General features: G+C 38.0%; 1 protein-coding gene across 1 annotated transcript; it reads left to right on the top strand.

Annotated features, from left to right (window-relative positions):
• Window positions 1–805: 805 nt before the first annotated feature.
• On the top strand, window positions 806–13831 carry LOC114352689 (F-box/WD repeat-containing protein 1A-like). Its single transcript, XM_028304362.1, has 4 exons — window positions 806–865; window positions 8816–9006; window positions 11029–11146; window positions 12080–13831. The coding sequence occupies exons 1-4, from the start codon at window positions 806–808 to the stop codon at window positions 12257–12259; spliced, it is 549 nt and encodes a 182-aa protein (XP_028160163.1). The 3' UTR covers window positions 12260–13831.
• Window positions 13832–14528: the final 697 nt, after the last annotated feature.

Here is a 14528-nt window from a genome sequence, read left to right as displayed (position 1 = left end):
TTTCTTAGCGGATGCCTATGTCATAACATCTACCTGCATGCCTTTCAGCCCGATCCGTCCAGTGGTTTGGGCTGTGCGTTGATAGATCACTATGTCAGTCAGTCACCTTTGAGTTATATAATTTAGATTTAGATTGAATTCCACACATTTATATTTATTTTTGTGTCAATGTGGAGACCAAACCTCAAAATTAGATTGGAGTGCAAGCAGTTAGTTAGTTGACTTTGTAGTATTACCATAATATAACTGCATTGGTAAAATTGAAGTCACATGAGGTATTTTGAGATATAATTTTATCTCTGTAATTTAAAACTGGGGACCAGTTTTGGTGCTCACAGCTCTTCATTAGTGGGATGTTATTAAAATTAATTGGCATGGATTGTGAAAAGTTTCACACGTACGAGTTTATTCATAACCTCAATTTCTATTCCACTTTGTGGTTTATAATATTATTCTAGGCACGCTTGGCAGGCAATAATACACTGTAATTTACCAGTAATTAAGTATTAATTTTACTTTCACCTAGTGAGAATACACTATTTCACAACTTACAAATCTCATTCCGTGCGGGAAAAAAGATCTAAAATAGTAGAAAAACCTCAACCAAAGCAGAATATAAAATTGTAACAAGCATCCGCTACGAGTATACAGCGGTCATATGCTACCATACTGAGCTACATAATTTCAGCGGGCATACAAAAACTGACTGTGTTGGTTATAAATCGCCGTACATTACGCCAGGCTAAAAGAAACTCTGCCAAACAAGACAGATGGTCGAGCTACGTGCGGTGTTTCTAAATATACAATGGCGTTTGACAGAGAAGAATCACTAGGAAGAATTGATAAGAAGCCCACAATAGCGATGGTTGGAGAATAATTAAAACGCGAGCGCTTTGGTTCTTGAGCTGCCTTTTGTGAGAGAGTTCGATAGCGTATAATTTTGTAATAAAATATCTATTTCGGTTAGTACTGAAAGCAAATAAATTAACGTAGTTTGATAATAAGCATTGTATAAGTTTCACTGCTTGTTAACATGATATGTAATTAATAAGTTTATCTGCTATTTACTTACGATCGCAGTAGTAAAAACTATGCTTAGTTTGGTTTGATTTTTGAAATATTTTTAGGCAGTTTCACAAACTCAAAGACTTGACATTAACGGTAAGTATACCTACCTACCTTACATTACATTAACAATTCTAGTGGTTCACATTATGAGTAATGAATTTTAACTCAAGAATAGCTCAAAGTCTGTTCTGTGGCATTAAATATTAAAACTCAATCAATCAGAGAATAATCTACGCTTGAGTTTGAACCAAGTTTCCAGCGCTAAAATATGGCGGTTAAAAGCGAGTAGCTTCAATATAAACTGACTGTAAACTGTTAGAAATAATATAACATTTTCCTTGTTTGTTTTCCAAAGGACGGACGATATTACGCGTACGCTAACCTAAACATTGACCGAGAAAACCTCGCGTGTTGTAGTAGTATATTAACAGCAAGCTAGTTTTACTTATGAAGTAACATTGTAGTACAGTCAGCACGATAATGAACACATTACTAGACTTTACCCACGTAAAATAGAGCGTACAATAGCTATGGTTTCAAAATTTAGATACACATGGAAATATAAAATTTATCGTGGGAGAGTACAACTTGTAAATCTTGCTATCCTATTTTTATAGAATTAAAACACATAAAACTCATTTATTTTTGCAAATTTACTTTAAAAAGAACTTTTACACGTCCCAGTAGTTTCATTTGAGCCTTTCTTTTGAGAACCTTATAAGTTTTATTTATTGATCATTTAATGGGAATAAACAAAGTTTATGTGGCTCACTAATGGAAATTTTGTGCACTCGTTAACTTAGTTTGTAAACTTTAAATGCAGAAAATATATTAATTTACGAGATCCTTGAGAATTTCATTTTGAAACTGTTAATATTTACGAGAAAACTTAAGATATTTATGTAGTGGTTTGGTATAAAATTCTGCAATTAAAAAGTTATGATGGACTGTCTCTACCCTTGGAACTTTAATAAAAAATGCGCGCATAGAACGCGCTACGAACGCTAGCTTTAGTGATATTTTGTATAGAAATGAAATTTTTAGCAGTTGTTACCGCATGTATAATCTTAGTATTTAAACACCATAATGAAAAAAAATCATTAGTTAAAAACATTTCAGTATTTTCAATAGAAAACGTTTTTTTGCCCATAAAACCATGGCATTAACAGGTCATTATTATTACGCTCATGTCCATTATGTTTTACCCTCTCTTCCTGGGTAATAAACAAAAATAACACCCCATGTTCTCACCATAAAGGTCATATTTATTAAACAACGTTAAGGGCTTTATTGCATAATAAGCTCCTCATATAACTTTATGGCCTTCATACAAATGTGTAAAATATATCTTGAGATATTAAAAGTCATAGATCACAGACATCTGTTACTTTGGGATACTATCAAATAAGCAGTAACAGGAAAGAAGTGTAAGAAAAAACGTGAAATCGAGGGTTTCTTATGAGACGAACAAAATTTGGAAATGCATACAAAAACTATGGAGGAAAATGAAAACTGAAGGGGTGAAAGTTTTCTAATAATAAGTCCCCAAACTATGAGCGGATAGTGAAAAAATCCTTGTAACTGTGTTTACGAATATAAAATGAGAAACAAAACAATATTTTTGGTATCCTATCCCCACAACCAGATGGCTTACATTATTATACCTACATAAGATAGACACTATGTCATATACTGTATTGTGACAATAATACTGTATTGTGACAATATTAACATTCATTACTCAAAAACAGTGTAAGCAGCCTTGGAAACCATACCACTCTACATGATCATATCTTTTCATCTTATTCTGTACCAGATGGGAACTAATGATGTTAGCAATAAGTAACTGGAGGAAACAAAATAATTCTTCACCAATTGACAGATAGATTCAAGCCTAATCATCCTTTAATCTGATTATTATTGTTACACCGAAAATATTTAGCGCAATTTCTTTGGCAATGATAAAGGACTTATGCCCATTTTCACCATCAATTTTTATGTGAGCCCTATAAAAACAAAATGTCTATTATGTGTCACCATAGAGGTCACTTAAAAATTAGGGATTGATGGTGAGAAAGCTCTAAAGGAACTTAAGCGGAAATACTCAAAGTCAAAACGTATACGTCATAGTTTCCCCACGCAATTTACTATTTACCTACTAGGAAAGGTAACGTCCTTTTCAAGGCAACACGAATGTCGCCGACATGTAAACAATAAAGGAAGCCTTGTAAAAACGGAGAACACAATGTGTTGGTACAAAGCAATGTAGCTAAGGTGTTTGTTTGTATATTACTACAGACCCGAGGGTATTACGAGTACGTGAACGTGAACAGGATGCGTGACAAAGTTTTATCAGGTTTTTTGATAAAAATAAAGCAAAGAAATAAAATAGAGTTGGCCATACAGCTTATTTGACTTTTTTAAGCATAAGCCTATGCGCAGACCATCGATTTTTCGTCGGCCGATAGTTTAGTCGGGCAGTTGATCAGTATGGGCAATGGGCATGTATGGAAGTGCGCACATTACGCCGATTCGATTTTGCCGATATTTCATACAATTTAAAATCGGGCACAACTATCGGCCAACTAAAAATCGGTGGTCTGCGTCTAGTCTAAGGCACCACTTTTTTTGTAGCAAAGGCAATCTCAAAATTTTCCTAGAATTCTCGCCGTTACACAATACACACGTATTATATGCGGGCACACTATACAAACGTCATTCATGTAGTTTCTCCGAAACATAATGTGTATGTAGTAATTTGATCAAGGCATTTGTATGGAGTTTCGGTGTAGCCATACAACGAAGTCGCACAACATAGGCTACGCTATCACTGCGGGACGAAATTCAATACTCTATTATGGGGAATGCCTTTGTGAGCAGGAAACGTTTTCCGATGATAAATTATTACATTCGCCCATATAATCAGGATGGCCGGGTTTTATCGGTAGGTAGTATTCTTTTTTTTTTCCACTTTTACGTAATATTAGGCAGGATTTAGATTAGTTCTAAATATTTATCGATGAAAGATTTTGTATTTAATCGGTGAAAACTCTTTTCTTTATCTGTGTTTCAATGACATAAAAAATATGAATTTATTTTATTTTATCAGTTCATGCTGTTTTCTGTAAAAGATTACCTTTGACAAGCTTTTAATCTAAGTGAAAAAAAAAAGTTATGACTGTGCAGTTTAACGGTGTAGCCAAATATTTTGTTTGAAATACGAGAGTTAATAATAATGTCAATCTAAAAAGCTATCAATCCCTTCATAAACTGACTTACCTAATATCGTTTCAGCATAACTCATACTACCTTACTTGTTTGTGAATATAACGTTACTTCTTTGTGTGTTGAATATGAAAACAAAGAAAACTTAAAAGTGTAATAACAGAACCTATTCAACGTTTTATCTAATCCCACATATTGACAAAGAATAATATGAATCTTCCAAACATCACTTAACGTTTAACACAAAAACTCAATAATGTTGTAAAATGCCAATATGAATACCGACTGTGTGTGTGTGTTGCCAGTGATGGTATACGGTACTGAGACGTGGTCGCTTACTATGGGCCTCATAAGAAGGCTCAAGGTCACACAAAGAGCGATGGAGAGGGCTATGCTCGGAGTTTCCCTGCGTGATCGAATTAGAAATGAGGAGATCCGCAGGAGAACCAAAGTAACCGACATAGCTNTTCAGCAGTGGACGTCCTATGGCTGAAATGGTGGTGGTGGTGGTGGTACATATACTGAAAATGTATCATTAGAAATCAACTACGGGGGCTAAGGAGATAAAAGGAGGGTTGGAAGTTTATATTATGAAAAAAAAAGTCCTATGTGTTTAAAGTAAGAGAGTTGAAATTTTAAATGTATGCGCCATAGATGCTAAGAGCGGATTTTACGAAACTCCACCCCTAATGGAGTAAAACGAGGTCCACGCGTACGAAGTCGCGGGCGGCCGCTAGTTATTTATTTTAGCCCATGTTTAACTGTAGGCGTCTTGCGGTTGAAATCTGTATGCGGTTGAAGGCCAAGAGCTTACTCGTTGTGGATAAAAAAACTGATGATGATGTTGAGCACAAACTGACATTCTAGTCTTTATTGTAAACTAATCTTACGTCGAGTACCTCGAACCTCGCATTGAAACTCCTGTCAAGTGATGTCCAAATAATTTTCAAACCAAAGAAAAGGCGGCCAAATCTTTAAATCCATTTGAAGGCAACATCGATCCTGTGGGAAGTGTAGGTGAAATCCTCCATTTGCCTCTGGTAAATTAAAGATGATTTACATCCTACAGCGGACACTAGCCTGATGATAGTGGTGGTGATGAGGATAATGCCCTTCTTCACCGGACCGTCCTTATGGAAATCCTTGGGGTAGGCTTTTGTCCAGCAGTGTACGTCATTTGGCTGAAACGAACGAACGAATGAACATTCCTCGCAAGTTTTTTGAGATCCTTCTGTATCCGATTCTATTTTAATCGTTAGGCGGGTCGTCTCGGACATTCTAATAACATTAACCCTTCCGAATTCGTCGGCGATCCCGGAAATAGGAGTGTTTTATTTGTTTTATTGGGGATCACTACATCGTTAAGCAGTAGTTAGAGCACGAATACACGTGGGGTTACGTTGGCAGCTGTTCGCAGCCGAAAAGTCGAGTTTAATTAAAAATAGAGAGGTCGTTCGCGTTTCGCGTTGCATGAACTCTCGTCTTTTGGTGTATTTACGGGTTTATGCATAACTTTATTTTGATGTAGAGTCAGCCTGACTGAAAATTCAGATCATGCAACTTATATTTTTTGTAGAATTAAGTTTGAATGCGGTTTCGTGGATTCTATTGGTTATATGCTGGATTATTTCTATACAATTTCTTAATCAGTAAATAGTTACTAGTCAATGTTTTTAGGATAAATCAACTGTCACTGTAATTAAACTCAGATTTAAAACAGATTTCCAAGTAAAGTTGTGATGCTAATACTCGTACCTGCTGCAGTACCTACTCCACACAGGGTTTGTAATTATACAATTAATAGGTGATTCTACCACACACCTGTAACATTATCGTATAGGTAACAATAATAACTATGGAAAGGTAAACAACTTATACATAATCAATAAGTGGTACATACTGTGTACTTACTTAGTAAAGTATTGGTGTATAATATCGCTTTCAGTAATATTCCAGTATTTTAAAGAACCTCTTACCAATTACTTATTTCTATTCCTGAAAACCGATTTAGTTTTAAGTTGACTATACTAAATTTTTGGCAGCTTTAATAGGAGTCGTGTGTGTACAGCCTAAAATAAATATCAGATTGTAATTGATTTAGCAATGTAACGTAACGTATTTAAGAATATTTTCAACTAAGAAAATGGTCTTAGTCTGTCCGTCCGATTTCAAGAGAAGGCACAGGCGTCTGACATAAAGGATCAACTGAACCAACGATAAACGCGTCTGGAACTAAGAAACATCTTAGGTCTAAGAACAATTCTGAGAAATAGCTCCAGCCAGAACTACCTTCTACGAAACACGTCACTGAACTGAATCAGGGACGTCACTAAAGAGATATTTATTGCCAAATTACTCTTTGATTCAGAAACCTACGAGTGATTCGTGAAAATTAATCAACTAAATGAGTCAGTGGGCAAATGAGATGATTTATATAACAACTTCCTAATTTATGGAGCTTATAATTTGATTTCTCGATATTTGTGGCCATTAATCACGGTGTAATTAGCGATAAGGCTCTGGACTGGCGTTTGCTAAAAATGTTATTTGTTGAGGAATAATGGTTAATTAGGTACACGTGTTTCAGTATAAGAAACCTAATTTCATTTCACGAAAAATAAAGAATGATTTGTTAAGTAAATTAATAACTCAAGTTTTTACGAGTAATTTCGGGTCCGTTTGATAGAAGAATATTCGTTGTCGTTACGTGTCGTATGTACCTTTATGGTACAGTCGGCCTCAAATAGTTCGTGACACCCAAAGTAGCCAATACGTTCGCAACACGTCTTTACTACGATTGGAATAAGATTGTGTTGTTAACTTTTTGGCCCTTTTGGTGTCACAATTTTTGATGCTGACTGTACCTAATGGCCACAACTTTCGTGTCAGGTCTTACGAGCCTCTATGGGCGTCTGACAAGACCTAAATAGACCGACAGCTTAGCGTACCTTTTGAATTACAGTCATTCATTTTATAGATGTTACATCCTACCTAAAGTGATTCTACGTTTCACATTCCACCACCAAAGAGTCGATCCCAGAAACTCCGAATCAAGAAAGTCCCATCCTAACCACTCGATCATTGAAGCATGTATTGGCCTTTACAGTACAAACATTGTGTTAACACAAAATTATTCTTCATCTACAATGAGGAAGTATATTGAGAATTCCATGTTAGTCCCACGAAAAGGTTGTTACATTGGGGACCAGTAATAACCTCTACAGTATTATGGATGAGTTAACAATAAAGGATGGTAGGAATGCGGACCAATATTGCGTTACAACATTCTATCACGCATTATTCCGACCCCACGACTTAAATGACATCAAAAACTTCTACAAAAGATCCTTCTGACTCCCAAGGGACCCTGCCCGGAGAGGCTTAAGTTATTTTGCACATTCTGCACGGCTACGTAAGTTAAATGGAAGGTTTTCCATTCCTTCGAGACTTAAGCCACAACATTTAAGCTGTGCTTAAATGTTGTGGCTAAATGAGAATTAGGGACGGAGATTTTCATATTTAAAGCTGCCATAAGTATACAATTCTACATTACGTTATTTACAGTGACGTAGGTAAATACTACTAATACGAAACTACCGATAAATTAGTATTGGAAAATCAAAAACGCTTAGTCAATGCTTTAAAATGCCTTATTTTCATAAAAGTCCTAAAAACTATTGATTTTATTTTTTAACTAGAAATCTATCTTATTAAATTTCATGCCTACTCAACTGAATAGCAAAAAGTGACACTGTAAACTTACTGAAACTAACATATGTATAGAAACATCTTGAAGTACCTTGAACAAATCCAGCGTCCCATGCATTTTTTCGGCGGAATGGGCTAAGGAATGGGCCAAAGCCAAGGAAGCTGCTTATTTGGATATTCGAAGTAACCGGTCATTATGATTAGTAGATTCAAAATTATTTTAGTATATTTTTTTAAATTAAATCTACTAACCACAAAACAACACGCATTTTTATCCTATACCATTCAAAAAGTATTTTGTTTGTCTAAATAAAAAAAAATTACAATCACAATACTAGATAGAAATTCTAAGTAGACAGATGTAATTAGAATGGGTACTGTAGGTGAGCAGCCCTATCGCATGTTGTCATACCGTGACGTACCACGGGGCTGTTGACATTTATTTCAAAAATATGGCCGAGTTGGAATACTGTATAGATAGTATTACCGTGACCGTGACGCCCCTCATGATATCATGTCTCGCGTATCTTGATACTTCATCTTTCCCCTGATACCTACATCTCCTGGAATTACAACCTACTGATACCCAATCCTCCTCATGATCCCATAATACCCATCTCGCCCTGTTATGTTAAAGATGTAATGTGACATAAAGTTAGCAGGGAGGCACTGGATGCAGACCGCTACCAAACGCGCGATATGGAAATCATTAGGGGATGCCTATGTTCAGCAGTGGACGTCTTGTGGCTGAAATGATGATGACGACACTAATCTGAAAATATACTTCAATATTATAAAAATCTCTCTTTTACAGGTGTGGAATACATCATCGTGCGAATTCGTTCGGACGCTAAACGGACACAAGCGCGGCATCGCGTGTCTGCAATACAGAGACCGGCTCGTCGTGTCCGGATCTTCGGACAACACGATCCGGCTCTGGGACATTGAGTGCGGACAGTGCATTAGAGTGCTTGAAGGACACGAGGAATTGGTGCGGTGTATACGGTGAGTGTTCTGTCTTTTTCGCACGCGTTAGTAGCACGTATGAGCGAGCGAGACGCCGAGTGCTCGCTTGATACTAGCGCCCGTATTCACAAACATTACTATGAGGTCTCACAGTGCGCGTGGACGCACAGGAACCAATCACAGAGTTCTATTCAACGCTGTGCGTTCGATTGGCTGCTTCACTTAAGTAAGCATCGTTTGTGAATACGGGCGTTAGTCTCTGTCGCACGTCTATTAGCTGTAAGCAAGCAAGAGTTGCACCATCTTGCCTTAACAAACGTCAAAATTCTGTCAAACTCCATTTAAAAAACACTGGATATGGTTTACGTAAGATGGTGCAACTCAACCTAAATATCGGTCTGAAAGCTATCACATTTTATTGCGTATCTCGCAATCAAAAAAGTTTGGAGACCACCAAAACTAATGATGTTGTTCTATTGTTATAACCAATATAAAAAAAAAAAACTTTTTTTTAAAGATAATTATTAGTAATTTGTTATTACACAAATCACTAATAGTCCCATTAGCCCCTCGTACTAAGCTAAATATGCTTGTCCCGAGTGAGCTCACCACAATAGTCGAGCGGCGGCGGTGACCGACCGAACCCGCGTTCCCCGGATCACGAGTCGGCCAGTCCGACCCCTTCAGGCTAAGAACTCATGGCGCGATTTTCACCCGCGCCCGCGGCGGCTGCAGACCGTGAGTTCTTAGAATAACCGCGCAAATAACCGCGCAAATAACCGCGTCGTGAGTTTTGAAATAAAACCGCAATTCCACAACCGCTGCGGGCACGAGTGAAAATCGCGCCGTGAGTTCTTAGCCTCACCGTTCGGCTCTCGTGGTTTCTCTTGGTGAAAGTTCTCATTTAATAGTAGTCAGTAGTAATCCCGTCAATAATAATTATTCTCCCAGTATCTATTTTCACATATCGCACCCTTAATAATATAGGGGCACAACTCAAAATTTTTGGTTTTTTACTTTTTGTACTAGAGAGGCATATTTTCGTCAGTTCTACAAGATGGCTTTCACAGAAATCGAAAACAATGATCAGATAAAAGAGTTCTACATTTTGTGCCCCTTCCATACTTTCATCTATCTTCCCGCTAGAAGGGCTGAATCAGAGACATGCCGATATTTGTCGAATCCGGCCCCGCGACTGTGGTCCAATTTGGAGTTGTGCCTTTGTGTGACAAACTTTTAAGTAAGTGTTAGTGAGCTAAGTCTAATTAATTCCATATATTTCTAATAATATGTTACATTTTCATTTTTATTACATTGATAAGGNAAGTGATTATCCTGAACAAATCCATAACAGAAAACCTTACAGAAAAAGTTTTTGTAGGTTTTTTCTTTATTTGATAAAAAGCATATTTTTTATAGGGTAAGAGTCCCTATCTATCTAAGTAAAAATATTTTGAATGCATAAAATTAGTATTTTCATGTCGGTTTTCTCAGAGAAATAGCTAATAGTCTTTATTTTAATCTAATTCGACATATCTAATAATTTTCTAGTATTCAGCACCCTACTCTTATACTGAATTGGCTATAAGCTACTATACCGCACAATAACTGTCCCCAATGTTATTGGGCGTAAATCAATATAAAAATCGAATAATACACTTATTTTTAAATATTAGAGAGCAATATTAGGGAATATGCCATATAAAACAATTCAGCCTAAGGATTAGATGGGCACAAGTACAAGTAATACCCAAAATCACAACAACAGAAATAGTAAAATAAAGGCCTAACTTTGAAATATTTTTTTAAACAATTTTTTTACATACTCATAATCAATATTTTCAAAAATGTCTTATGTCAAATTATATAACAGATACCAGTGATGAAGTATGCTTAATTTGAAAGTTATAGCTGATAAAATAAAGATTTTAGAGCCAATTATGTAAAAAACCGCGATCCGCCGATTGGTTTTTTGGCTTTTCCCAAAAAACTGAATTTTGGAGTTGTGCCCATTCATTATTAAGGGTGCGATATGTACCATAAATTGTAATTCCATTGCAGATTCGACAACAAGCGGATAGTGAGCGGCGCGTACGACGGCAAAATCAAAGTGTGGAATTTACCCGCGGCGCTCGACGTCAGAACGCCGCACCAGGATCTCTGCCTACAGACGCTAGTGGTGAGTGTATACAGCAAAAATCATCATCATCATCATTTCAGCCATAAAACGTCCACTGCTGAACATAGCATAGGCCTCCGCGTTTCCCTGCTTCCTATATGATGTCGTCGGTCCACCTAGTGGGTGGACGTCTCACGCTGCGTTTTCCGGCACGCGGCCTCCATTCCAGAATCTTGTTGCCCCATCGGCCGTCAGTTCTGTGTACTATGTGCCCTGCCCACTGCCACATCAGCTTGCTAATCCGTCGGGCTATGTCAGCGACTTTAGTTCGTTTACAGCAAAAATAATCTATACTTACTAATATTATAAAGCTGAAAAATTTGATTGTTTTGATTGTTTGGTTGAACGCGCTAATCTCAGGAACTACTGGCCTGATTTATCGAGAAAGGCCTTAGGTTATATGACATCACCATACAGCCAGTATGGGCGGAGCAGTAAAGAAAAGTGTTGCAAGAACGGGAAATATTCAAATTATTTTCACGCGTACGAAGTCACGGACACGGCTAGTAAATAATGTCTCTGTGGGATCGACGATTCATGAAATGATGGATCTAGTGAAGGTTTCGAAAAGCACCTGGATTCTGGTTCTAATCGACTGGAATGTAGTTTAGTTGAACCTATAAGACATAAGTTACACCAAATGAGATACGCCTGTAGGTAACGATGGTACAAAAAATATATATTTACGCCTTTACGTTAGCTATGAATTGACGTAGCATACTCAGCTTTACTATCATACTCTGACTTTTTGACTCATGCCGAGTTAAACACCTTTTTGACAACACATTTTGCTTTATACTTATTTACTTTTTATGTAACTTTTACCATTCTGTCTGCCAGATAAAAAAAAAATATCTTCTAAATATTGTTTATATAAAGTTTTTCTACTCCGTTCCCCAAACTAGTATCGCTAACAAGTCCCATTGCCCCCAGGAGCATACAGGACGAGTGTTCCGGCTCCAGTTCGACGAGTTCCAGATCGTTTCGTCATCGCACGACGACACCATCCTCGTGTGGGACTTCCTGAACTACGGCGGCGCCTCGCCCGCCGCGCCGCCCGCGCCGCCGCCGCGCCCGCGGACCCCCGACCACGACCGGGACCTGTTCGACTAGGTGGGTTGCTCAAAACAAAAAATAACGGACGAAAACACTTGAAAACTCACATAAACTTGCCAAAAACAAAAGAAAAACGAAAATAAGTCACTAAAATAAGCACTTAAACGGACTAAACTGCCAAAAAGAAAAAATAAATACAAAAAAATAAAAAAAAAGTCGCTAAAATAACCATTCTGCGCGCGCTAGAGCGCTAAAAATATCCAAAAAGAAAGAAAAATACTGAAAAATATCAAAAAGTCACTAAAATAGGCACACCTGTGTACGCTAGAGCGCTTAAAACCTACAAAAATACGTAAAATAATCAAAAAGTCACTTAAATAGCCACATCGTGAGCTCTAGAGATGTGTAGATCCGCAGAAAAATATAAAAGACACTAATAGTCACGCTAGATCGCGGTTGACAACCCAAAATGACACCTAGAAACATAAAGACTGCCTCAAAGGCTCGCCCGCGCTCTATAAGTCTACTCAGTCCAACACTCGTGTCGTCATCGCACGACGACACCATCCTCGTGTGGGACTTCCTGAACTACGGCGGCGCCTCGCCTGCCGCGCCGCCCGCGCCGCCGCCGCGCCCGCGGACCCCCGACCACGACCGGGACCTGTTCGACTAGGTGGGTTGCTCAAAACAAAAGAAAAACGAAAAAAAAGTAACTAAAACTTGCTGAAAACAAAAGAAAAACGAAAAAAAGTCACATAAATGGACTCTGGACTTACAAAAAAGGAAGAAAAGAAACAAAAAATAAGGAAATACACTAAAATAGTCGTGCCTAAGGTCGCTCGACTACGACCGGGACCTTTTTGACTAGGTAAGTTTTCTGAAAACAAAAGGAAAACGAAAAATAGTCACTAAAATAAACACTTAAACGGAATAAACCGCCAAAAAGAAAAAATAACGAAAAAATATAAAAAGGTCGCTAAAATAACCATTCTGCGCGCGCTAGACCGCTAAAAATATCAAAAAAGAAGGAAAAATATCAAAAATTCACTAAAATAGGCATGCTTGTGTACGCTAGAGAGCCAAAAATATTACGAAAAGAAAGAAAAAGAAGAAAAAACATCATAACCTGCAGAAAAATATAAAAGACAATAATAGTCACGCTAGAGCGCGGTTGACAACTCAAAATGACACATACATAAAGACTGCTTCATTATTCTCGCTTTTCTCCCGCGCTCTATTAGTCCACTCAGTCCAACACTCGTGTCGTCATCGCACGACGACACCATCCTCGTGTGGGACTTCCTGAACTACGGCGGCGCCTCGCCCGCCGCGCCGCCCGCGCCGCCGCCGCGCCCGCGGACCCCCGACCACGACCGGGACCTGTTCGACTAGGTGGGTTGCTCAAAACAAAAGAAAAGCGAAAAAAAGTCACATAAATGGACTCTTGACCTACAAAAAAGGAAGAAAAGAAACAAAAAATAAGGAAAAACACTAAAATAGTCGTGCCTAAGGTCGCTCGACTACGACTGGGACCTTTTTGACTAGGTAAGGTTTCTGAAAACAAAAGGAAAACGAAAAATGACACCTAAATCAATACTAAAACGTCAAAAAACTAATTTCAGCGTACTCTAGAGTGCCAAAAATGCGAAAAAACAAAAAAAAAGCGAAAAATATAATAAAAAGACACTAAAATAGACATCCCACGGGTGCTAGAACGCCAAAAATATTCAAAAAGAAAAAAAAAGAAGGAAAAATATCAAAATGTCACTAAATCAAGCACGACTGTGTACGCTAGAGTACCAAAATTTTTAAAAGAAAAAATAATCATATAGGTACACCCCGAGGACTCTTAAAAATGTGTAGATCCGCAGAAAAATATAAAAGACACTGAATAATCACGTTAGAGCGCGGATGACAACCCAAAATGACACCTAGAAACAAAGACTGCCTCAAAGACTCGAAAGACTCCCCCGCGCTCTACAAGTCCACTCAGTCCAACACTCGTTTCGTCATCGCACGACACCATCCTCGTGTGGGACTTCCTGAACTACGGCGGCGCCTCGCCCGCCGCGCCGCCCGCGCCGCCGCCGCGCCCGCGGACCCCCGACCACGACCGGGACCTGTTCGACTAGGTGAGACCCTTGGGACCCTTGGATTACACCTGAGAGAACTGAAAACAAAAAAAAACGAAGAAAAATACTTAAAAACTAACTTCAGGGCACTCTAAAGCGCCAAAAATGTACAAAAACACAAAGAAAAAGCAAAAATAAAATAAAAAGACACTAAAATAGACATCCCACGGGTGCTAGAACGCCAAAAATATTCA

Source organism: Ostrinia furnacalis, unplaced genomic scaffold (assembly GCF_004193835.3).
Source record: "Ostrinia furnacalis isolate ACB-3 unplaced genomic scaffold, ASM419383v2 OfSCF1416, whole genome shotgun sequence".
Lineage (NCBI taxonomy): Eukaryota > Metazoa > Arthropoda > Insecta > Lepidoptera > Crambidae > Ostrinia > Ostrinia furnacalis.
Note: the sequence above shows the minus strand (reverse complement) of the source record. Positions and strands in the feature narration are given on the sequence as shown.

Bases quoted from the DNA above. Each gene is read 5' to 3' on its own strand.
- LOC114352689 (XM_028304362.1), top strand. From the start codon at position 806: ATGGCGTTTGACAGAGAAGAATCACTAGGAAGAATTGATAAGAAGCCC. The intron at 866-8,815 runs GTTGGAGAATAA...TCTCTTTTACAG, and splicing joins AGAAGCCCACAATAGCGATG to GTGTGGAATACATCATCGTG. The intron at 11,147-12,079 runs GTGAGTGTATAC...CATTGCCCCCAG, and splicing joins TCTGCCTACAGACGCTAGTG to GAGCATACAGGACGAGTGTT.